This window comes from Malaclemys terrapin, chromosome 2 (assembly GCF_027887155.1).
Source record: "Malaclemys terrapin pileata isolate rMalTer1 chromosome 2, rMalTer1.hap1, whole genome shotgun sequence".
NCBI lineage: Eukaryota > Metazoa > Chordata > Testudines > Emydidae > Malaclemys > Malaclemys terrapin.
This window is the reverse complement of record NC_071506.1, coordinates 264,333,678-264,359,738: the sequence shown is the minus strand read 5'-3', so window position 1 is coordinate 264,359,738 and position 26,061 is coordinate 264,333,678. Positions and strand designations below refer to the sequence as shown.

The 26,061-nt window shown below is 39.4% G+C and overlaps 1 protein-coding gene across 2 annotated transcripts in view; it reads right to left on the bottom strand.

Moving 5' to 3' along the window:
* The window catches only part of LARP4B (La ribonucleoprotein 4B), a 103,003-nt gene that overhangs the window by 17,324 nt on the left and 59,618 nt on the right, over positions 1 to 26,061 (bottom strand). For both annotated transcript variants that reach the window (XM_054021036.1, XM_054021035.1), the window contains 13 exons: positions 23,688 to 23,835; positions 23,271 to 23,432; positions 20,567 to 20,648; positions 19,471 to 19,607; positions 18,950 to 19,053; positions 17,051 to 17,161; positions 16,443 to 16,496; positions 16,151 to 16,360; positions 11,919 to 12,025; positions 11,000 to 11,254; positions 9,482 to 9,527; positions 5,086 to 5,250; positions 534 to 658 (listed from right to left, as the gene is read on the bottom strand). In XM_054021036.1, coding sequence (XP_053877011.1) covers positions 534 to 658; positions 5,086 to 5,250; positions 9,482 to 9,527; positions 11,000 to 11,254; positions 11,919 to 12,025; positions 16,151 to 16,360; positions 16,443 to 16,496; positions 17,051 to 17,161; positions 18,950 to 19,053; positions 19,471 to 19,607; positions 20,567 to 20,648; positions 23,271 to 23,432; positions 23,688 to 23,835 — 1,706 coding nt within the window. The remainder of the gene's footprint in view (positions 1 to 533; positions 659 to 5,085; positions 5,251 to 9,481; positions 9,528 to 10,999; positions 11,255 to 11,918; positions 12,026 to 16,150; positions 16,361 to 16,442; positions 16,497 to 17,050; positions 17,162 to 18,949; positions 19,054 to 19,470; positions 19,608 to 20,566; positions 20,649 to 23,270; positions 23,433 to 23,687; positions 23,836 to 26,061) is intronic.

The following is a 26,061-nucleotide window of genomic DNA, read 5'->3' as shown; positions in this document are numbered from 1 at the left end:
GGACATGCTGGTCACTTCTGGGAACTGCATGGAGCCGATTGGACTTCTAACAGCCTGGCAACCCTAGCTTCCCCCACAGTGGGGCAACCCAGCATTCGCGGCTCCAGCCCCCCAGGTTGGGGGGGGGGGGGGAAGGAGGGGAAGATGTGAGAAAGAGGGTGCCGAGGCTTAGGGCTTCTGGCCCACGGTGTGGAAACTTGCTGCAGATTGAACGAAATGAAGCAGCGGCAGGATTTGGCCCACAGCCCGTAGATTCCTCACCCCTGGCTTAAAGTATTCTTTATGCCATTTTATTAAACATTTACAGATATTAAGAATCAAGACTAAGCAATTCATTAGCACCTATAAAGTGTGCACATTTATTACATGATAAACAAGCTAATGCCTTCTGCTTTATGCATAGTTCACATGAGATATTGTTACTCCATTCTTTGATTAAGGATTCAATAGCTAGTTACACAGTGTACCTAAACTTTTGAAAATGCAAACTCTTGATTCAGAAAAGAATTATAGGCATGTAATTAAATCCTTACTCAGGAGACTGGGATGGGGAAGGAGACCTTTCAAACGTCCCAGACAGAGCAGGAGACGCTGGCAACAATGGCTCTCGAGGAATTCCTGATGGAATAGTGTTTGTACTTGCATCCACATTTAGGTTCTAAAAAAAACAAAACAGTATGTTTAAGCAGAAGTGTTAGGACTGCCCTTGTTCTTGTAGGTTATTTACTTGCAAAGTAACAAGAAAACTACATGATTTACAAATTAATGTACAGTGAACAGCCACAGATCAACAGGCTAATGCTGAAAATAAAGGAAGCTAAGTTAACTCGGAGGGGGGGGGGGGAGGGGGGGGAGCAGCAACGGTTTGACCATGAAGATAGTTCAGAGTCTCCCAACATCCTTTTCACCTTCAAAAAAGTGTTTACTCCTGGGGCTTTGGTCAGATAGATCCAATGGGCACAGCAATACTTGGGATCCAACAGTAGGATCCTTACTGAAGTACCTTGTGTAGCCATTTGGAACCAATGACACCATGAAGAGATGCTGTTCTTGGGCTCTGTCCCAAAAGCCTGATTTTTTTAGCTGGCGAAGCTTGTTTCAATGCCTCTTAATGGAGCGCCTTGACAACAGGATCACTTCTTTCAACTTGGTATTTTACAAAGGCAAGTTCTCGGTAAGTGTCTCATGGACTTTGGTACTTTAAGAAGAGTGTGTGGCATCACAGCCTTTAGAGAAGTGCTCTTACCCAAGCCCTAAAAGGCCCTTTTCATGCTCATCTGAAGTGGGACTGACCAATGAATATGATAAACACCTTAAAATTTTCCACTGCTCAGAGGACTGATCCTTCCTCCTGGGCAAGGCCTAAGAGGATCTAGACAGATTAAAATCCAAATAGCTGCAAAAGTAAAAAAAATTTACCCATCCTAAAACCAGCTCTAATAACATAACCAATTTAAAATATTAGATTTGTCCATCAAGAGAGACAGAAGGGAGAGGTTGGCTCTGACACCACTTTGGCAAGCAGAGAAGGGAAGTAAGGTGAGCAGAGTGTGTGTGTGTACAGGGGATTTTTTTGTTCTCCAACTACCACTCAGCATTGGTTCCATGTTCATGTGGCTAAGCATGAGATCCCTACAGTGGGGTCTGTAGATAGGCAATTCCATGAAGGTGAACAGTAATCCGTGAGGTGGTTATGATACTGACTATGAGACCACATACTGACTATGCAGTTTCTCTGAACAAAATCAGAGACTTACACTTTAGTGAAAACGAAATCACGAGCAGCTGCATGCAGCACGTACATAGCTGGTGTTTAGGAATTAACTAGAGAAAAAAAAAAAAAAGAGTACTACTCTGCACCCACAATTAAGTGGGTAAAGGCTTGATCCTGCAAGGTACTGAACATCCTGGCCCAAATCCAGCACAGCACTTATGCACATACTTAACTATAATTATATGAGTAGTCTCAATAGAAGCATATGATGGATTTGGGCCTGAGTGCTCAACTCCTTACGTGATTGAGCCCTAAAATTTCATGGTTAGAGAACAGAGACAATGTGGGTGAGGTAATATCTTTTATTGGCCCAACTTCTGGTGGTGCGAGACACAAGCTTTCAGGCTTATGCAGAGCTCTTTTGAAACAGTTTCCCAAGCTATTCTTAGAGGGGGAGTATGGTGCATGATGAACAAAGGACTGGATATCTAGGTTCTATTCCTGTCTTTTACATAAGAGCGGCCATACTGGGTCAGACCAAAGGTCCATCTAGCCTAGTATCCTATCTTCCGACAGTGGCCAATGCCAGGTGCCCTAGAGGGAATGAACAGAACAGGCAATCAAGTGATCCATCCCCTCTCGCCCATTCCCAGCTTCTGGCAAACAGAAGCTGGGACACCATCCCTGCCCATTCTGGCTATCAGCCATGGATGGATCTATCCTCCATGAATTTACCTAGCTCTTTTTTGAACCCTGTTATAGTCTTGGCCTTCACATCCTCTGGAAAAGAGTTCCACAGACTGACTGTGCGTTGTGTGAAAAAAATACTTCCTTTTGTTAGTTTTAAACCAGCTGCCTATTAATTTCATATGGTGACCCCAGTTCTTGTGTTAGGAGAAGAGAAAGTAAATAAGGAAGCATTACTTACTCTTACACCAGTCATGATTTTATGACTTCAATCATATCCCCCCCGTTGTCTCTTTTCCAAGCTGAAAAGTTCCAGTCTTATTAATCTCTCCTCATACAGAAGTCGTTCCATACCTCTAATCGTTTTTATTGCCCTTTTCTGAACCTTTTCCAAGTCCAATACATCTTTTTTGAGATGGGGCAACCACATCTGCATGCAGTATTCAAGATGTGGGCATACCATGAATTTAGAGGCAATATGATATTTTCTGTCTTATTATCTATCCCTTTCTTAATGATTCCCAACATTCTGTTGGCTTTGACTGCTGCTGCACATTGAGTGGATGTTTTCAGAGAACTATCCAGAAGGACTCCAAGATCTCTTTCTTGAGTGGTAACATAAAATGATGGGGTCTAAATTAACTATGTATAGTTAGGATTATGTTTTCCCACGTGCATTACTTTGCATTTATCAACATTAAATTTCATCTGCCATTTTGTTGCCCAATCACACAGTTTTGTGAGATCCTTTTGTAGCTCTTCGCAGTCTGCCTGGGACTTAACTATCTTGGGTAGTTTTGTATCATCTGCAAATTTTGCCACTTCTCTGTTTACCCCATTTCCAGATCACTTATGAATACCTTGAATAGGACTGGTCCCAATACAGACCCCGGGGGACACCACTATTTACCTCTCTTTTCAACTGATTTGTGTAACCTGGTTTGAATAAACCTCTGCATCTGGTCGCTCATCTGTAAAATAAGGTTAGTAATACTTGCCTACTTCAGAGGGCTATTGTGAAGCTTGGCAAAAAAGGATATGAAATCTTGAGATGAAAAGCATCATCTAGGAATTCCCACTTTAAACTCTGTTGAGCATGCCTACAACACCCTACAGGGTGGAATCAAACTCCCTTGGAGGCCAATCCTTTCCAAATATGAGCACATGCACAACGTAGCAGAAACCAGAAACAGGAGTTCAGAGTCCAAGGCAAACACTGCACCCAATGTGGCAATAGACTGTGCTGCCGCGAGACCACCCTGGCCTAACCAAATTAGAGCTGCCTTTGTAGACGAGTGGAGACTTGTTATATTTGAGTAAAGAAGATATGAATCTGTAAGAGTTAAAACAGATACAATTTTCAAGAGACTGTGGGCCGGTCTTAAATATCCTTAAATATGGCCCAAATGCACAGACTACAAGTTGGTGGAAAAGTGTGTGTGGGGCGGTGGGGAGGAGAAGAAGGATGAGGAAAATGGGTGAAGGTGGTTTAGAAACCACTGTTGCACTGTTCTGTAAATGCAAACCTCGTTAGAACAACCTTAGGGCTTCAATGGACACCATTACCAGCATCAGTGGACAGAAAACGTAACCAGAGATTGCTACAACATAGGGCACTTCCCCAACCCCTTTCCCACCCACCCTGATATGGTGGTAGTAAAGAGGATATAGTGGAAGAGAGGGAATGTTGTGTAAGCCCCTTTATGATGCTCTTTACCACTAGTGGGTCACCTTTACACTGAGGAAGGTGATCACCCCTGAGCCAGTTAAACCAATTTTGTAAATAGTCCACAGCAACCCTCCTGCACCAGAGGATCTGGTTATATTATAACTGGGAATCAACATACACAATGTTGATAAAGTTGCAACAAAAATAAAGCAACCAAATTTAAACTGAAGGGTTGGTGGAACAGACTTCCACAACCCAGACTCTTTGATACTCACTGTGGAATTAAATTTCTCTTGGAGAGCACCCTGGACCCATAGATTGCATTCTTTAGGATTCTGTCCTCTGCACTATGAGCAGCTAGAGATAGCATCAACTCTGAATTATATCTCTAGCTGCATCCTGAAAGCACAGTCTGCCAAGTCATTTTGGTGTATTTTTACATTCTCCAACTGATCTCACATATCAGCTCCCGGATTCAATTGGTTTAGCAATACTTCTTATTTTAACTAACAAGCCTAGTGTTTAGAGAGAGTTTCTGGGCTCTTTCCTTATATTTCAGAGTTTGAAAATGTGTCTTCCCCACCTGCATTTGTTTTCTAGGTGTTTAAGGGGAAGGAAAAAAAAACCTGACAAATCAAACTATGAACAAATTGCGGTGTAAGATTATTTTTCACTTAATGCGATCAAAAAGGTAACAAGTAGTAACCTGACTCAGCTGGAAACACTGAAAAAGGTGATCTCTGTTTTTATCACTAGCAACTAATTAAAAATAGTTACTCTGGGGCACTAATACTCCACACCACCTCAGTTATCCTTCAACAAGGAGGGTACATTCTTGCCAACCAACTGCTAGGATGAGAATGGAGATGACAGCAAAGGAGTTATACACAAAACTACAGTTTTCCATGACCTACATAAAAGCATAGTTAAGTTCTACTTGAATTATGTTTTTACTGCATAAACCACTGAATTTGAAACAAGGAGGTATGTAAAGCAGTAAACTCAAACTACTCACTCTTTCCTTTGACGTTCCCATTATGACACTGGACAGTCTGTTTTCAAACAAGTCTTCAGTCTTCAAATTGCCTGCAGCCCCAGGTAATGGAGGGAAGCTGGATAATCCCAATTCAAAACTAGGAGATGGAGGCTTTGGAGGTGGCGGAGACTGCGTTTGACCTCTCTGTAACAGAAGTGTGACATATTATGAAATCAGACTATAGTTAAGGAAGATTATGGGACTCTGATACAAAACTATTAAGCACCAAAAATAGGAAAGACCAGGGCCTCAATGTTACTCCCCATCGGATCCCTAACAAGATTTAAATCTGACTAAAAGGTACAATGGGAAGTGAGGAATATAAGCCCTATTTACACACACAAGCTGTACTGCTTTAACTATACTTGAATAGTTACTGAGTTACAAGTGTGGATGTAGTTATTCCAGTATAACTTATGCCTGTAGAGGAAGGGAAATAAGCTGTATCACTATAGAGCACCTTTGTACAGAGAACTGTCTCTACACTAGTGGTTACACTGGTGCAACTATTTTGATAAATAAAAATCACCTTCCCTATCCAAAATAGTTATACCGGTACAAAGTCTACTGGTAGACCAGGCCATTTGCTGAACAGCTTACTTACGCATGGTCTGTCACACTGCACTGTAGAAACTGAAGCTTATTTCTCCCCATCGAGTCACTATTTTAGAAATAGGACTTAATACAAAAAAGTAAAAGTTACACAGCAAAACTTTACTATTTGTCCAGGTTTCAGTAAAAAAACAAAACAAACAAACACCACCACCACCAAAAACACACCACAGGAGTAACTGAAGTTTGGATTATACTCAAGCAGAGTACAATTTCAGAGACAGAAAAAGTAACAAAAGAAATCTCCTTCACATTTTTGTGTGTGTGTGTGTGGGGGGGGGTAATTTTTAATGCGTTTATAAATTGTATCTAGATTGAGGAGTAACAACTGTTTTACACTACATTGTACTTATCTCCTCCTTGAATTCTGGTATGTACCTTGTAAACAAGGAAGTAATTGTTTTGTGACTGCTCAGTCCTGTTTCAGGACAGGAACTGAGACATGCCCATAATGGTTACCTACTCTGACAGGAGAGTTGCTTAAGCAGTAACAGTTTAAGAGTCATCTCTATAGAGTCACACTTGTGGCACTGGCATCTCCTGGTATTGAACTGTGAAGGGTGGGCCCCTCACCCCTCATTTCACCTTCTCTCAGGAGGCTTCCAGGTGTATAAGAGAGGAAATGGCCCCATCCGCCCTGTATTTCCTTTCATTATCAGCAGCCTAACTTATGGACTCAAGTGGATATTCTTACTCCCAACCTAAAGAAACAGCTTTTAACTCCAGAATGCTAGTGTGGAACTTTCACCTTCTATAAAGTTCACAAACCTCGAAGAGGCTGGATAAAAAGGCAAACCACCAAGTTCACCATTTGGAAATATTATTGTAGATCAGGGAAATCTAAACATTTTCCTGATGAGCATGTTACCATCATTTTATGCATCTGGAATGACCTGAGTGACTCTGGAGTAAGTATCAAGAAGGGGTAGCCTCTTTATAATCAGGGAGCACCCTGGCCCCAATGCAGGTCCCAGATGTAGTCTGGATAAAGGTAGCAGGTACCTAGCTAAGGAGCCAGTCTGTGGACCAGTTTAAGTACTGACATTGAATGACTGATGTCTGAGACCGATAGGGTCAGGACAGCAGAGTACTCTTTCTTGATTTAAAAAGAAATATCCCATGGATGCTTGTGGTTAGTTGGGTGAATACAGCAGGGCTGAAGTCTGTCTTGTGAAAATATGTGAAATATATGCCAACATCGCCTTACAGGTGGCCATGTCCATGTGCTGTATGGCTGAGGTATAGCACTACACACCAGTAACTCCAAGGAACTGGTGTTACTAATCTCAACTGGGAATCCCAGATTTACACATTAAGAGTTTTCCCACTGGACACTGTCACTACCTGAGCACTCAGATTCTGGTAAATTTAACACAGTATGACAGCATGATACTGCCACTGTGCTCTATCTAGCATAGAAAGATCTGAAATCAGGGTTGTTTTTTGGTGTGGTGTTCCCTCTGAAATCCATCTCATTTCACCCCGGGCCGACTTTCGATGTACCTTAGAGGCTTTTTCTCTTCAAAAATGTTTTTAGAGCTGAGACAAATTACAATCTGAGTTCTGACTCATTTTAATAGGTGTTCCAGTTATACCACTGATACTGCATCTGTACTTGAAATAGATTGCCTGCTATACTTAGCAGATGAAGGCAGCAGCAGAGATTCCAGGACTAAAGCACTGGCAATGCAGCACCCAAGAGACCAATCCAGTCAGAATCAAGATTTTTGATGCCGAAGCAGTGGGGTCTGAAGAACAGTTGCCATCTTTTTTTTTTTTTTTTTAAAATAATATATTTAAATTGCTTTCTTCTAGAAGCTCGCAGGATTGTCCGTGTGCGGCTGACTGCATATAAGCAAGACAAACATACAGCTACAGTGATCCAGCAATGGCTGATAGCAAAGACTACTTCAGAAAAGGTCTGAAGTGTTGCTGCTTTGTTTCTGAGACAGGCCATAGTGTTTGTAAACTAGATGTCTCCAAGCAATAATGGTCTTGGACAGTTTCAAAGTCACGGCACCAGCACATGATTAGAAATCAGACATTTTCAGAGCCATTAAGTGGTGCAGGACTTTGAATGAGACTTAATAGGTACAACAGCCACGTCAAATCTGGGCCCAAAAACAGCTTACAAGGTTTCAGTGGTGTTATCCAGACATGTTGGTTAGGGAACTCAGCTGAACAGTTTCAGAGCTGAAAAAGGCCCAGGTCCTACTGGGGAGTTGGTGTCAGAAACACTACCTTAGCTAGTAAAGCTGATGCTGGACATCTGATGCCAGAATTAGTCAACTGGGCCTGAAGATTCACTGCCATGAGCAGGAGTGAATGAGGTGGCTCTCCTGAGGTCGTCCAGACAGTACCTGTGCCTAATGGGTACCATTTCTCCTTTGTTCTGCTAACTAAACAAACCTGTACCAACCTGTCAATCTAAAATGTAAGCAGCAACTGAAAGGACAGAAGAAAAAGAAAGGGAAGCACCAAGGACACCAAGTGTAATCCAAGACCATTGCACATTTGTCTGCTAAAAACAACTGAAGGGCAGCTGGGCCCATTCTCTCTTTTATACCATTTGAATTTCTGGGAGGGGCTTTAACTAACAGACCCTGCTGTCTAGAAGATTCCACAGCTCAATGCCACGAGGCACTAATCCCACAAGTGGGACTATGCAGAGGCCACCTCCTTCAGTAAAGTTCTGCAGTAATAATGTCACGAGAAAAAAAAAAAAAAAAAAAAAAAAAAAAAAAAGGTAAAACTTCATGAAGTCATCTACCAAGAAACTGTGTTGCAACAGTGGTCAAATGGGGTATGGCAATGAAGTTTTAAATTAGTGAATTGAGGGAAAGGCTGTGGGTATAAAGTTAAATCAAATCTCAGGTCCCACAACAGAATTACAGATACTGACTGTAAAATTATTTTTTGGTGTAAGCCCAAGCTTTTCAAACTTCAAGTCTGATGTTTTATTTATGCCTAAAATTAAAGTTGTATTAAGTTACAGATTAACAGCATTTTTTGGTAACTTTCAATACTGTTAGTGCAGGCCACATTCAAATCCCACTCCTTGAGTTTTATGTAAATGGCAACTATGCTCATAAACCACCCATCATAAAAGGAGCTCACTAGTGTCTGAAATGAGGTGTTTTGTGTGGTGTTCCCTCTGAAATCCATCTGATTTCACCCCTTGCCAACTTTAGAAGCACTTTAACAGCTTCTTCTCTACAAAGATGTTTTTAGAGCTGAATCATACTACAATCATTTTAACAGGTGTTCCAGTTATACCATTGATATTGCATATGAATTAATCACTGTAAGATAACATTCTTTAACTCTTAATTCTACTATGGTGCATTAGTGATTTTCAAGTTCCAAATGAGGCATGTCTGAATCTCAAGGAATCCTTGTACGTACTTTGTCAACTCTCCCTGGAAGTTTAAATATACAGGCATTCAGACGAAGTATCATCACAAGTAGTAAGAATGCGAGTAATGTATCATTAAAAAACGTGGCATTTCAAATTCTCTCAAACCTTATGCATTAATAATCAGATGGCCCCCCTCCCTCCCCCCAGGTATTTGGTGTTCATTACGTGGTGTATTCTAATGTGGATTTAGATGTATTTTCCTTAACAAAAACAGGCAGTTATCTTTAGTTTACTATTAGAATGCATGCTTTCTTGTGCAACATCTTATTTAAGCCTTATCAGTTATTCTTCATGGTAATCTTGATATCAAGTTCTTTTTTGTTACCCATATTTCACAACACTCACTGTAAACTTGTCCTCCCTTTTCTTTCGATAGCCATATGAATTTTTCCTAGAAGAGAGAACATACAATTAACATCAGAACTTTGCCTAGATGTGATATAAAAATAATTTATTTTTGAATTACCTTAGTACAGTCACCCTCATGCTAAAGGCTTATTATACAAGTCATTGTTTTAAAGACCGTGACTAGTAAGAATTAAGAGGAAACATGATTGAAGAAAAGCTTCATACAAAACACTAGAAAAAAGCACGAAGTTTACCCAAGACAAAACTACTCTCCCCCCCCTTTTTTTTTTAAAATCAAAGAATTCCCCTGTTCAAAGTACAACTATCTAAAACTATCAGGAAGTCTCAGGGACACCCAAAATCATCCAATAAACAAGGGCACGCGCCACTTCCTGCAGCTCCCATTGGCTGGGAGCAGAGAACCATGGCCACAGGGAGTTGAGGGGCTCCATGCCGGCAGATGCCCCAGGTAAACAAAATGACAATGTATTAGAGATTCAATTCAATGATTCCATAGAGCAGGGATTGGCAACCTTTGGCATGCGGCTTGCCGGGGTAGGTACCCTGGCAGGCCAGGTGGGTTTGTTTACCTGCCGTGTCCGCAGGTTCACCCGATCACGGCTCCCACTGGGTGCAGTTCACTGCTCCAGGCCAATGGGGGCGGCGGGAAGCGGCGCAGGCCAAGAGATGTGCTGGCCGCCACTTCCTGCCACCCCCATTGGCCTGGAGTGGCGAACCGCGCCCAGCGGGAGCCGCGATTGGCCGAACCTGTGGACAGGGCAGATAAACAAACCAGCCCGGCCCACCAGGGCTTACCCTGGCGAGCTGCGTGCCAAAGGTTGCCGATCCCTGCCATAGAGTTTAAAATCAAATTTTGGTGTAGACCCATTTATAAGCCAATCCCCTCTTTGATGCGTCACTTTTTAACCAAAAATATTTGGCTTAGGAACGAGTATATAAGGTAACTATATTATGTGTTAGCTGGGATACAATCCCGCTCACATATTCCTAGGTGAATTATCTACAGTACTAGACTGAGTGCAAAGTGTTAACTATTTCACCCAATCTTGCAGTTACGACTGAACACAGTAAGCAGGACCAACTGAAAGTGCCATTTTTAAACAGTCACTTAAGAAAACCAATGCACTTAAACTGGGCTCCCATTTAAATATTTCCTGGAGATTCTATAAGCCATAGAACACTTATATAATTTTAGTAAACAGATGATTTTAGCACAAATCAAAAACGAACACAAAAGAGGTTAGAACTTCGACATTTTACAGCCACAACAGGTTACCTCTGTTATTTAACATTAATGTATTAGTTAATCAACTGAACATGGTCAGAGAAAAAATTCTCTGTCAGAGCCTGAATTATATTGAAAAGACATAGCTATAATTAAATATTGCTCTTTTAATGTTACTCCTGTTTTTACAAGTGTTTACTCTTGTGTATACAAATAAATACTCAGAAGCAGACCACATTTTATTTATATGAACTGTTAAAATCTCTCACCTTCCTCTTCCTAAACCAGGGGAAGAGTCAATATTAGTCTGTTCCATTCGTCCAGTTCCTATATCCCTCTTGGTATAACTTGTAGTAGTATTTTGCATCCGTGTCCTGTTTTGCCCCGGCTGCCTTGTCTGTGGACTCCTGACACCATTAATTAAACGATCAGCAGAAAAGTTGAATATTGTAGGACTGTCTAGAAGCCCAGGTCCCCTTTCTGCATTGGGTATGGTGTGCCGTAGATGTGATTTGCTAGGATTCCTACAAATCAGGAATACATTGTATTAAAAAAATGGTTACATGAACGGCTTAGCACTTTATTGTATATTTATATAATTATTATAAATTGATCATCCTCTTAAAAATAGAGATGGATTTTCATTTGGATACATGTAAAGTATTTTTAGCAAAATTAAACCTTGGAATTTCTATTCTAACTTAGTGCTTGATTAAAACTATTCTAAACTTAAATATATAATGAATAAATCTGCTGATAATTATATTTCAAATAGTGTAATTGCAACCAAGGACTTCATGAAAGACATTCCAAATAGAGTATTCTCAGAGCTGAAGTGGCAAACCAGTCCAGAAAAACAATTTTAGTAATCTGCATTACAGAAAGATCCAAGCTGCCACTGAAAATGTTACAAAGTTAAGAAGCCAAACTCTGATCATGCACATAGCAGACCAGTTCAGAGCTATGAGACAGCAGTGCAATCAATCACTTTTAATATTGCTGTGTCTTTATGTTGATATCAGTAAGTATCATCTGGCCATATTTAATCTTACAGCAAGTTTAATTTAGTGTGCACTTTGCAAGTTAAAGATTTTTGTTAAGCTATGAAGAATAAAGTAACTTGCAGAACTCCTGGAATACAGATACTTTAAAAAATGATTATATACATTTTTATTTGGTTGAACTTGCCTGCTTCTGGGAGGATACTGTCTGAGTGAAGTCAATGGAGAAGCAGGGGGCTTGAAGGTTGGTGATGTAAAGCCATTGATAAATCCAGCATTGGGAAATGGCGTTACCTAGAGAATAAAAACATTGTGTGGACATACATTTGTAGATTACATACTATATAGCCAAATTGACTGTTTATTTTCAGAGTGGAAAATTAAATACTTGCTTATACTAAAGGTCTTGAACCTCCACGGGTTTGTCAAAATAGCAACTATGATATTCTTTAAAGAAAGATAAATTTGGAGGTTAATTCCCTTTATTTCTAAGATCTAGTCCTCTTTGCTTGTTCTGAATGTCTAAAGTTATTTTTTAAACCTATATCCCATGTCATTCTACGCAGGGCAGTATTCCAAAAAGGATTTTATTTTTTCATTTTAGTTTAAGATTGTGTAACAAGAGAACATTTTTTGGCCAGTGCATGCATGACAAACTCATTCAAGAGGAAGTTTATAAACAGCCATTACGCATGCTCAAAAGATGACAACTGGAGACCACAGTAAAATTTATTTGTAATATTAATATAATTTTCTCCCTTATGTGGTCTAAGATATGTTTCCGAAATTCTAAAGCATTAGAACATGCATGGAGCTTTACAGACTAGTAAAACGGTGTCCATGTCCCAAAGAGTTTACGTCAAGACGGCGACAACATTCAGCTGGGGTAGGAAGAAGACTACAGCAATAGGCTTACACGGCTATTTAAGTAACTAATTCATGCTTCACGAAGATTAGGAGTTTCCCCCCTTACTGGTTTGGATTCAAAGATAACTCGAGGGAGATTAAAATGTTAGCCCCATGGAATAAGTGCATTTTGATAAAGACGTTTAAGGCAAGGCTGGATGCATGACAGACAGGGTCAGGAAGGGAGTTCCAGGAGTGAACAGCCACAGAGAAGAATGAGATGTGTGGAAGGAGGACATGAAGCCATTTAGCTTTGGAAGAGGAATAGTATTAGGTAGCACAGTGTAAAAAGGTAATAGGAAACAAAACGGATAATATTATGCCCCAACATCCCAATTTGGTATTTCTAGTACCTTGTTACTCCATCCCACTGCACAATACATTATAGATTCATGTTACATTTTTTGGTGGTGGTAAAATAAGCTCACTTTCCAATACTCATTTTCAAGTATGCCAAATAGGAGGATACAATCACATCTCACGTTTTAGCCGTTTGAAGGTAAAAATAGTTGTGATTGCTATGTTGACGCACAAATGATTTTGAACAGCGCTGACATCCATATTTGAAAATTATGGACGGTGTAAAAAAAACTTTTGTTCAGAGTTCACAGTAACTATTGGAATGGTCAGTTAGCTCGTTAGTACAACTTTTAAGAAGTGGGCACAAATCTTCATTGAATATGCAAAAGACAGTAAAACAGGTAAGTTAAATTTATTCAGTATGCCAAGGAAACTACTATTTAATCAGTTAATATACATTGACCTATTTAATACTACAAGCATTCAACAATAGTAATCACATATCAATACTTCAGACACGATCTCTTAAAGTACGTTTAGTCAAATACAATATTACAAATGTATACAAAACATGTTGACTGTCAAGGCTAGCAACCTTTTGCTTACAGGTTTCTCCATATGTTAGATCTCTTCCTCATCTTCTGAGGAGCTTGCTGAGAAAATCTTACCAAAAGTCTGCTACAGGAACCCGCTAATTTTTCATGTTGTACGGCACCACTCTACAGGTGTATTACTGTTGGTCTTGCTCCCAATATGAAAATGAGGACATAATAGAATGCTTATTGAATGGGAGCTACCAAAGTCAAAGTGCGACTCTTAAATTTTAGACTTCCTTTTTACTATTCCTGTCCACCTTCTAATGTTCCCTCTATCATTGAGCATACTAATAATAGTTTTAGTTAAAAATTTAAACCCAAATTTAAGGTTACTTCTTACAATGGCACAAGCATCAAGAAAATTGTCTTTTCTGCCTAATTAGTTCAAAATAAAGTTTGTTGCTCAAGAAAACAAAAAAAACCCCCAACAACCCACCACTGAATGTGGTAACAGTACGACCATAGTCTCAATTAATACTTGCATCAGCGAGATGATTTGAGAATTAACTTTCAAACAGCTATGAAAAGAGTACTACATAAATGCTTAACAGTGCCAAGTCCTTCTCAAAGAATTGGAGGCTACATTATGTCAACTGAAAATTATATATAAACAGAAAAAGCATTGTCTGGAAATGCGAAGAGCATCACAAAACACTGACAATTGAAATTTAACAGTGCAATTTTCACACCACAACTTACTGTTAGCATAAAATAAAATGCCAGCAAACAGGCCATCATCACCAAGGGATTAAAAAAGTGACACTGTTCAATACTTTAGGCTTCAAATTTAGGTAATTAAAGATTTTACAAAGTCTATTAATACAAGTGAAGATTCAGTGAAAAAGGCTTGCTCTGAAGTTACAGCGTTTGTAATCCAAACACTGCAACATGGCACTAGTTGTGAAGAACCAGAAAGTCAAGTATTTTTTGTTGTCCAAACTGAGTGAAATGCACGAGGTAAATAAATGGTTATTCAGGTTAGTTCAAATCAAATCTTTAAGAGATAGTCTTTTAAATGATCAATACCCTTTCCTCAGAAGGGCCCTTAGTTTGAAAACATTTCATTATGATCATCGTTTTCCATTCATGGAATGTCTTTTCCTTCCAATTCTAATGGAACCCTCAACATGCTTTTATTGACTTTGACATAACCGTTGATACTGTTGGACACCAAGAATGTGACCGTGCTTAAAAGTGGTACACTTACTGCCGTTACTGAGTCTTCATTTGTCCACATCTCCAAAACAAAAACAAAAAACACACACACACGAAAAACAACAACCCACAAACAAACAAGTTTCTAGGTGTTACTTAATCAGGACATGGAGTGCACATTCATCTCTGGACACCCATCAAGTCTCCTCCCCATTCTATAGCTCCTTTTAAACACCAACTGCAAAGGGTTCTGGCTGCTTTCCCTGTGTCAAATGTGTTCACCACAACTTCCTAATTATCTTGCCTTTCAATACACAGGGAGTTCGTTCAAGGAGACTTTAATCGTTTGCCAAGATTTCTAAATAGTCTTTCTAATTTTGAGCACTGCTACCCTAGTTTATTTTAACCTCAATTAAAGATAGATATGAGGGTGGAAGGATGGTTCCACTTGTGACAACCCTGGCCCCGACCAATCAATGACACTCCATAGCCAGTGAGTGCACAAAAAGCTGCATGCATGAATACAACTGCCCAAACAAGAAGCACAAGTGGAGAACGGAGCTTGCTGAAGTAATTCTGATATGGCACTAAGTCACACATTCTTCTTCACCTATGTACAACATGCCCCAGGTGGCCCATAACCAGGATTCATCACCAAATTTGGTCTGCTGGTTGGATCATTAGCTTCCCTGACTTGGGCTGGGTACTGCCAGGGAGTGTGACATGAATGCTGATGCAAGAGTAAGTGGGGGGAAGAAAGACAGTAGAGTACATAGAATGTGGGGTCTGTCAAGTAGCTAATGTGACTGCACTAGCAACGTAGACCTAAGGCTGCTGCTAGTTTTGAATATAGAAAATGTAAGATTTCTTTAAATCTGTACTTCCTTAGAGATTATTAGGTTTAAGAATTGTTGATAAAGATGTTAGTTTTGCAACTGTCAGGATATGTCAAATAGGGCACATTAACCTTGCAAGAGAAAAAACTTAAATTTTAAACTGATGCGCTAGATTATCCCCTCTCAGCTAGCCCTGTTAGGTGCTTTCCACACATAATATTGAAGTGAATTTATAAATACACTCATACACATATGCTATGAAGATTACTTTTAAAAAAGTATTTAATACTATTACTGAGAAGAGGATTCATAAGTGTCTAACCTTTAAAACAAAAAACCCTATTTGAATTTAAAGCATGAGGAAAGTAACTTCTGAAGCCTCCCTTTCTTTATTTAAAATAGAAGAAACCAGATGCCTCTTTCAAAGAGAGGCTCTCATACTCCAAAATATGGACTGCCAATGTCCACTTTCAAGAAAAACCCACACCACATACAATCAGAAGAGTGGAACTTAGATTGTGACCTCCCACATGCAGTCCTTCAAACTGAATGCTAAACACTCTTCCTGAAACAATTAAACATGCAGCAGCTGTAGACAAATGCTTCTCATACTCCTAAACACTTACCAATGTTGGATCAAGATAGCTGTGTGTCGTAGACCAGGTCTGTGGAGCAATTAAGCTGTACAGAGGAAACTGCTGTTGGGGACTATATACTGGAGGTAAATAAAAGGATGCTGTATAACGCTGTTGTGTGTAGAGGTTCATGTCCAGAGGTCTATATCCATTCTTTGGCAAAAATGTATTTATAGCTATTGCCTTTGCTTTTATCCTTGCCTGCAAGATAGAGTTAGATTACTTAAGTATACCAACCTATTATGTTAATAGTAAATAAAACAGTACAAACAGCTTTATTTACCTTAATTGGTTTTCCTTGGAAAGTTTTCACTTCTTCTCTAAGGTATCTGTAAGCCTTATAAAATTGACATTTGTAAAAAAAAGTGGTCAAATATCCATTATGAATATTAATTTAACACAACAACTAGTATTAAAGGAGTTTTGATAAACCAAGAACTATTGCTATATTTGAAGTATCACCAGTACTAAATGGAGGTAAGTAATTGCATAAACAGTCAATGCAAGTGAGAACACTTCAGTCATTGAAGTTAAATTTGATATAGAATTACACAGCTTTTTAAAAAGGCATTTAGAAAGTCTAAATCAATATTTTATTTCTTAAGATAGGGTGATGCTTCAAGATTATTATGCTACAGAATATCACCATTTGTAGTAAAGTTAAAGTATTTCACAGGAAACCAGAACATATGCACACAGGATAAAGTTCTTACTGGTTATGTTTACCTAACATCAGACTTAACTGGAGGTTTAGCAGTACTTCTTTGACTAGAAATATTCACAAAAAATTTCTATTACGTATGGATTTTTGCCCACCCGGATTTGCTATTACCCTGAAACATCCTAAAGACTGTGTAACTATTTTACATCTGAGAAAAAAAAAGTTGTTACCTGCTGTGCATCAGCTTCTGACTCAAATGTAATGAACCAATTGTCATTATAGGCAAACTCACAGTTGATAAATTTAGGCAAATTATCTCCCCTGAAGAGCGCTTCAACCTCCTAAGAAAAGGTTGGGGGGGAAATGGATGAAAAGAAAGGTGAAGTGTAGAACTTTGAATGTGAACTACTGGTAAGAAACAAAAAGAATAAAAATGCTTTTCAGCTTGCTAGACTAAGAACTGAGAGAGATTAAAATACCCGCAGTAATGCTTAATCTTGAAGTTTACTTTTAATATAAAGGAATATGAAATGTTGCATTACCAAGGCCATACTGGAATTTTTCTTCTAAGTAGTGTTTAAAAACAGGAGCACAAAGCTATTTAGAGGGCTTTCATTTGAGAATAAATGCAGGATTTCTGTTGTCTCAAAATAGCGGATTTTGGCAGCACAGAAGCGAAAATACTTTTCAATGTCAATTTACAATTGTACTGCCTAAGGTACAGAATATTCCATTCTCTTTTTTATAGAGCCAAAAGCCAATATCAGAACCATGATGCGACTCTGAAGACCTGACTGCAGCTTTGAACATTTTGGTCAGACTTTGTACAATTTTCCATTACGCTAGAAAATGTATGCAATTAACATCTACTGTAGTTTCTAGTGTGTTTAGCTACACTATGCACTTGGCTTCTGACAGGTCTTGGCCGGTTTTAAAGCCAGTGGTTCACACAGCTATTTTGCAAGTGTTCAAGGCAGATCAGCTACACAGTTCCAGCATCAATACATCTTATGATAATCTGCAAATGGGTGACAGGGGGAAAACATCCATGTAAGGACTTTGTACGCACATGAAATGTCTCTCTTCGCTAACTACTTTGAAAGTTAAAATAGCTGGCCTATTGAAAGGAAGACTTGCCATATCTTCTGTTTATTTTAAAGTCCATTGTTATTTCCTATTACTTTTTCCTTCAGTAATAATACATTTCATTCCTTTCAACATGAATTTTTCTTGTACATTTTCATTCCTATGCTTTCCCATCCTGTGTTAAGTCTCTCTGCCTCCTTCTTGCTCCCCAAAATGAAGTAGTTAAGGATCCCTCTGCTGCTCCATCTTCTTTCTACTATCTCAAGTCCAATCTGCTTCAAAGATACGCACTGAATTCCTTCACTATTCAGGCATAGGGAAACATTCCCTCCCCTTGTTCCCCCTCCCTCCAGTGTTTTTCTTCATGTTCCATAATTAGAGATCCACTGGACCACTAACACTCCTTCCAACAAACTAGTGTATATTAAGCTGATTGCCTCAGTGCTACAGAAAAGCTTTGACGCTTGAAGTCATTCACAAGGACGGGCTTCCAGCTTCACCAGTGACTTTTTCTGTTAGAAGTTTTTCCTTTTCACAATTTCATCCATTTACTAGTTTTGCCCCAGAGCAAAGAGGCTGGAACATATTGTAAAGAAGGCAAGCAGAGAGTATTTTAAGGGAGGGAGATTCTAAGCTGAGGAAGGCCATAGAGAAGTACTCTGCTGATCTATTGCGGAGGCATGGTCACCTGCCTAACCTGAATAGGTCCCTTGTGTAAGGGACCTACATGGTTCTATAGAGGGAGACCAGCATTTAAACCTATTTATAAGCATTTCTGTATGGTCTCAATAGCAGTTTGAGTGCTTTAGCCCTTTACAAAAGTTCATGTGAAATACGTCTTACTGTAATGTTCTTGAAACCATGCATTTCTACAGAGAAACACCACAGATCATTCTAATGGACTTTATAAACCAAAGTCTAGCAATCTCATTAGGAATGTTAAAAAGTAGGTTAAATCCCATATTCTTATCAACTGGAAAATGCTAATTCCTGAGTCAAGAGGGTGAAGCATTATTTGTTTTATGGAACTACAATATCCTTACTTCAATGGGTGTAGATTCTGGTACTTCACGTAAAATCACAATGCAACGATTCTGATTTGGCCTGACTTTCTCTCCCTTCTCATCCACTTGGACTAAAGGCAATGCTAAGAGGAAAGGGAAAAAAGTCTGGTTTTAGAAAAACAGTAAGTGAAGCAGTTTTACACTCTGAAAGTGCTAGTCACTTAAGATCTGCCTGCACTGTTTACATAAACCTGTTTTTAAACAATTTTGATCCTGTTTGTGTAAAGGGTCATAGTGTAAAATGTGGTTACTTTCCAAACATCTTAAACATGCTCATTGTCACAGTATAGATAGACCCTTAATCTAATTAAAACTACACTAGCAACCATGAAATTCTGTTTAAGGCACTGAAATATGCATGTGTTAGCATTAGATGAAAGGCTGAACATTCTTAATGTTCAATAGTTTTAAGTGACCTTATTTAAGTTGCAAATATTTAGTATGTACTAAAGCATTTAGTATGAACTACAAAATGCTGTCAAAATACACCATTTACTTACATCTCAGCACTTCCACAATCAAATCCATATCAGTACTGAGTTTCTTGACATGATCAAGGTTTGCTACTGTCATTATTGGCACATACTGATCACTGTCCATCTGTGATATAAGGTACATATCACTGGCAAGATTCTCTCTGTTGGAAGGAAAAATAAGTGGTTAATCCCGGTTTCCCATTAAATTCATCATGGGCAAAAAGGATTATTTGCAAAGACAACAAACTCCCACAGTGGAATGTTATAGCCATCTCCATAAAGTAGGAAGTACCAGATTCTTACAGCATCCTTTATCTTGAGAGAACATTTTCACTCATTTTCCCATCAGAACCACTCAGCACCATTATTTTGCTGTTCCACTTCAAACAAATTTTTAGAATTACCACCAGCCATTAGCCATTTCACTGCTACAAATTGTGCTGGTATACTTGGAAGAGGCAAGTGATCCATCTTCCTGAACATGGAAGGTCCTGAAAATTCCACTATTTCAATGGACGGTCAATTGTAAGTGGATGTTAACTTTAAGTGGTAACACAGGAATTCAAAGGTTAACATCTTGTATTAGTTTTGTAACCATGTAGGATGAAAGGAATTATTTACTTCATCTCAAATACAGATGCATAGGCAGAATGCACAAGCATATCAAAGCCCTCTGGTACAGAAACAAACCATCTTATGAATTGTATTTGATTTATTTCATAGTAGTTTCACTATCCTCTTCACTACCTTTTTTGTGAATTTAGGTTAAGTAGTACAAAGATATGATGAATAAAACTGGGTTATGAATTTTAGAACAGTAGATTCATGAATTTTAGAAGCCAGAAGCAACTACTGTTGACCTCCTATATAAAACACAGGCCGCAGCACCTGATCCAGTAATTTCTGCACTGGATCCATTGTTTCCATTTGAGCTACAGAATGTATCAGTAGCATTACATGCTGGACTTTTTCTATGGATCATTTCCTCTAATATTGCTATTCCTTTCCACTAAGTTTTACTTTTGGAAGATAGAGATCCCATCACGTCTTTGGGACAGAAATATATAATAGGATCCTACCTATCTTATGATGTCCCATATTTACGTATTATTATACATACCTAGATAAGCAGAACTCCAGTGTTTTTTTAAGCACTTCTCGTAGGTCTTCCTGACCTTCTGGCTGTAATTGGTCATTTCCTCCTAAGTATGGAAGATGTACAGTTGTATGATTAAATCGAATAGAAACAGTGAAATCTAAAAAGTGAATTCTGCTGGAAAGTACTAAAAGTAACTTCTTCAAAATGTCATACCCAGGGTCAGCTGTAGCCTACACTTTCAACATTAATAAGACTCGAATGCTAAATACTTAAAAAAAAAAAAAAAAAAAAAAGACTACCAATCAGAAAAGTAAGGAATAAATAATCCCTACATCAGGAATATAAAAGATTAATAAGGCAACGTGTCTGGATGTCATCTAAGTCTCTCATTGTGCACACAAGCAGTTGGAAGAGCTTTAGAGAAGAGCTGGAAGCATATGGTAAGGTATCAGGTTTCAGAGTGGTAGCCGTGTTAGTCTGTATCAGCAAAAACAACGAGGAGTGGCACCTTCGAGACTAACCAATTTGGGCATGAGCTTTCGCTAGATGAAGTAGGTTCTAGCCCATGAAATCTTATGCCCAAATAAATTTGTTAGTCTAAGGTGCCACAAGGACTCCTGGTTGTTTTTTTTTTTTTGATGGTAAGGTATGTAAATACTTGAGTTGGATTTGGTTTTATGTTTTTCCCTCTATCACACTTACACATCTGAAAAGAAACTTAAGTAAATTCAAGGTTGAGTAACCCCTTGCAAATAGGAAGAAAGCAGTGCAGTGAAGTATCAGCAGTTCTCAAACTGTGGGTTGGGACCCCAAGGTGGGTCATGACACTGTTTCAATGGGATTGCCAGGGAGGGTGTTAGACTTGCTGGGGCCCAGGCCCGAAGCCAAAGACCAAGCCCTACCACCCCCGGGCGGGGGGCCTGTAACCCGAACCCAGCCGCCCAGAGCTGAAGCCCAAGCCCCATGGTAAAGCCAAAGCCTGAGAGCTTCAGCCCTGGGCAGCGGGGCTCAAGTTACAGGTGCCCTGCCCGGGGTGAAGCTCTTGGCCTTTGACTTTTCCCCTCCCTCCCCATCGGGGTGGCAGGGCTCGGGCCGGCTCAGGTTTTGGTGCCCTCTCCTGAGATCATGTAGTATTTTTTGTTGTCAGAAGGGGGCCGAAGTCCAATGAAGTTTGGTGAAAATGGATCAGTTCTCAATGCCCTCACCACCGTGTTCCAAATTCACAAACACTACAACTCCGAAGGAAAGATGTAGTTGTTGTAACTCAAACCACAATTTTATAGTACCATTTTTGTAAACGTAATTGATGTACAAATGGTTACAGCCACATCGGATCAGCCAATATATTTTCCCCCTCGTTGTAAAAGGTTAAGTTTGTGTCTCCTAGACCAGGAATGTCGAACTCTGTGTCAAGAAGATCAAATTCCATTTCTAATTATTGCCTTTTGGCTAGTGTACAAGTTTAGGACTACATACAACAATCACTCTAGAGTGAAGACTCCCAATGAGGTCAATGGCAGGTATGTACAAAGACCAAACATGCTATAAATTAAATGCTCAGTTACTGTTTACTGCCTGTTTAGTAATCTCTTCTATTCAGCGGAAAAATATGCTCATCTCTAGAACCCACCACCATTATTAGTCTTGTTTTTCTTCCTTCACCTTTACCCATTTCTCTTCACTTTCCTTCCCCCCATCCCTGAAGCTGTTAGTTGTTATGCCACTAAGCAGAACTGGACTATTCCTGACACTATGCTATATAATCATAATATATACTTAAAAAAAAAAGAGTTAGTTAACAGTAAGTATAGCAAGACCCTGCTGCAGTAGTCTGAAAACTTTACTAAAACAGACCACTACAAAGTTTGGTAATTTACAGCTTCATTAAGAAGCTTGTAACAAGGGGGACTCAGAAGAGTTTGTGTGAAACAGTTTCATAAGACAAACGAAAGAGAGGATAAGCAACACATTAGGATAAGTGAAAAATTCATATTTTAAAAAAAGTCTTTATACCGACTAATATTGTCTTTTGCTTCACACAAGTATTAGACACTTATTAGCTCACCTACCTACACTTATTGTAGATATTTAACACCCACAAAATGCAGTATTGTACAAGAACCGACTATGTTTATATTAGCATGTTAATTTTTAAGGGAAAATACTGTACTTTGACAGAATTTAGATTTTGAAAACATTCTGTAAGATGTTTAGTTTGACGAGCGAGAGTGATTATTTCCTGTGATGTTTGTATATAGTACAGTAGAATCTCAGATTTATGAACACCAGAGTTATGAACTGACCACACACCTCATTTGGAACTGGAAGTATGCAATCAGGCAGCAGCGGAGACAAAAAAGCAACTACAGTACAGTAGTGTGTTAAACGTGAACTACTAAACAAATAAAGGGAAAGTTAAAAAAAGGATGACAAGGCAATTGTTTCTGTGCTTGTTTTATTTAAATTAAGATGGTTAAAAGCAGCATTCTTCTTCTTCTGTATAGTGAAGTTTCAAAGCTGTATTAAGTCAATGTTCAGATGTAAACTTTTGAAAGAACTACCATAATGTTTTGTTCAGAGTTACAAACATTTCAGAGTTACAAACAACCTCCATTCCCGAGGTATTTGCAACTGAGGTTCTACTGTATATGTTCATTATTCAGTTACAAGATAAAGAGTTTACAATTAATTTCTATCGAAGCATAAACAAAGTTGCTTTTCCTACCTGTCTGGGTGGTTTCATGTATTGATTCATACTCAGAATTATCTAGAGCCAAAGGGTTCATATCTCTTTGGTCCGACCCTGGAACTGTTAGCGTTGGCTCTTGCAGTTCTGTTAACACTGCATTTTGCTGCTTTTTGTCACCATCACCATTGGCATCCAGTCCTGTAGCAAGGATTACAAGAAAATGTCTGAAGTGGATTTTTCATTAAGGAGGTCTAAACTTTCATTTGCAACAACTGATTTATATAAATAAACCTCAGTAAAGAATTGTATTCTGGAAGAAATCTGAGAATACCCTTGTTTTCTTAATCATTTTCATGTTTAGGTCTTACATCAGAAAATTTGTGACATTACTCAGAAGTTCTGGACTGGGTTTACTTCAGCCAGAACGGAAGCTTTTAAAACTATTATTCATACCTTCTTTGCAGGAATCTGGAGGATGGTCAGGTATTTCTTCCCAGGTTTTGTTCACGCTACCATCAGTGGCACCACTAGCTTCCAAATGTAACATATGATTCCCCCATACCTTTGCATTAGGATTTAACTCAGAAACCTTGGTTGACTCCTACAAAAGAAATTTTGGATTATGTACTTTGTAGATGAGTCACATTTATATATGTGACATAAAAGAAACCGGACATATAATGCTAGAGGGCATCCCCAGTTTCTTCACCACATGATCGCATTGAGGAAAAAGGAGAAACAGTAATAGAACTACTGGTGCAAGGACGATACCATTGTGTAGAACTTAACATTTCTGCAGGCTACAAAGACTAATGTTTGTAGCTTCCATGGATCTGTCACCTGTAAATTTGTTAGTAAGCAATGGAAAAGATGTATTAACAAATATTTATGTTACATTTCTACTTCAATAGATTTGTTCCCTGCCTGTTCCTCTGAAACAGAACAGAGGAGAAAAATAGCACCATATGAAGTATGTAGGACAAAACTTGGGTAATACCATTTGGCAAGAAGGCGGCCAAAAAGTTGGTAGTAAAATATGATAATTCGGCATTTTCCTTTAGCACCACCTATACAAGCACACCGAATTGCTGCTGCTGACAGCATATGCCCCCTCCCTTAACCAGCACTGGAAACAATTAGTATAAATAGGATAGGACAACACTGTTTCCAGAATCATTATAGAAATCACTAAAATGGCAATAGTGCTGAAGACAATTTTGTTCCATTTAGACTCCCAATTCATCCATTTTTACAACCAGGTCAATACTAGTTTAAAAGGGTGATGAGTGTGTGTGGCAGGTAATACACTTATAAATGCTGCTGAACTCAGGCATGCTGCGTTACTTATTGTCCAGCTTTTCCAAAAAAACAAATATTATGGCACTATACTGCTGAATGATCACAGAGCCAGCTAATGTCAGCACATTGCACTTCAATATAGACAGGGCACTCCAAGCATTTTCCATTATGGCACATCTTATTTCATTATCTTTCAAGCACAAAAAAGTTAAGAATTTTTCATTTTCTGAAGACTACTCACATTTTTCCAATTGGTTTACTTGCTATTTGACACCAGCTACTAGACTTAAGTTCACAAAATTAAGTTTAACTGTTTCAAATTTTAGTTGATTAAAAAAGTATTCTAGATGGTATACAGTGAACAGTTTATATTCTGAGCTGCCTGCAACCCAAACATTGCAGTATTGTGCTAGTACACCCTTCTCCCCAAAGGGTAAATAGATGTGAAAAAATTAAACCACTGTTTTCCTCTGGCTTGCAACATTTAAAAAGGCAAAAGAAAGTGGTAGAGTAAGTATTTTTAGTTAACCTAAAACAGATTTGCAAAATCCCATTTGCCTGCTTGCACAGGAAGCTTTCCCAAGTGATTATGACCAATGCCATCAGCTTCCGTCTTTAAAACAAAGTAAATTCCCAGCCCTTATGATTGCAAAGGGCCTTAAAAATGTGAATCAGGTGCCGATGCTGAAATTGCTGGGCAAGGTGAGAGCAGCTGCTACTGATCCACATACAGGCCCAGTGTAACTCCATTTGCTTTGCTAGCGAACCAAGGCAGAGTTGGAGAAGCAGCTGCAAGTCAAGTTTGTTCCTTTCTCTCCCCCAGTTGGCCAAGACCTAACGCAGAACATTGCTATTTAGCTCCACTGCAGCCTCTTCCTTTCCCCCTCACTTCCACGATGCCCTCCTCAAAGGTGAGCAGAAGTTACCCAAGTTTCTAATCCCTTTCTAGGAAGGAACTAAAGATTTCAGGCCACATGCCTCCTCCCTAAATAAAGGAGGGGGCAAAGCAGAACCCCCATGCCTCAGGAACAGCAGAAGTGGAGCAGCAAGGAAAGGGAGAGGCATTTGCCATCAGGGAGGACTTGAAGCCTACCCAGGTTGGGTGTGATCAACGGCAACTCCAGGCACCAGCGCTCCAAGCGCGTGCCTTGGGTGGCAAGCCGCGGGGGGCGCCCTGTCGGTCCTGCGAGGGCGGCAGTCAGGCAGCCTTCGGTGGCTTGCCTGTGGGAGGTCCGCCAGTCCCACAGATTCGGCGGCGGGTATGCCGAATCCGCGGGACCAGCGGGCCTCCCACAGGCATGCCGCCGAATGCAGCCTGCCTGCCATGCTTGGGGTGGCAAAAAAGGCTAGAGCCGCCTGGGTGGGATGTTGTTGCCATTGCCACCAATGAACTCATAATTTAACAGATTTGGTAGGAGAGGAAGGTGATTAATTTTAGGGTTGGGTTGGTGGAAGAGAAAAAGTGATTAAATGAGGGGTGTGGAGAACTGATGAGCTGAAGTGAGTGATGGAATGGTGGGAATGATTC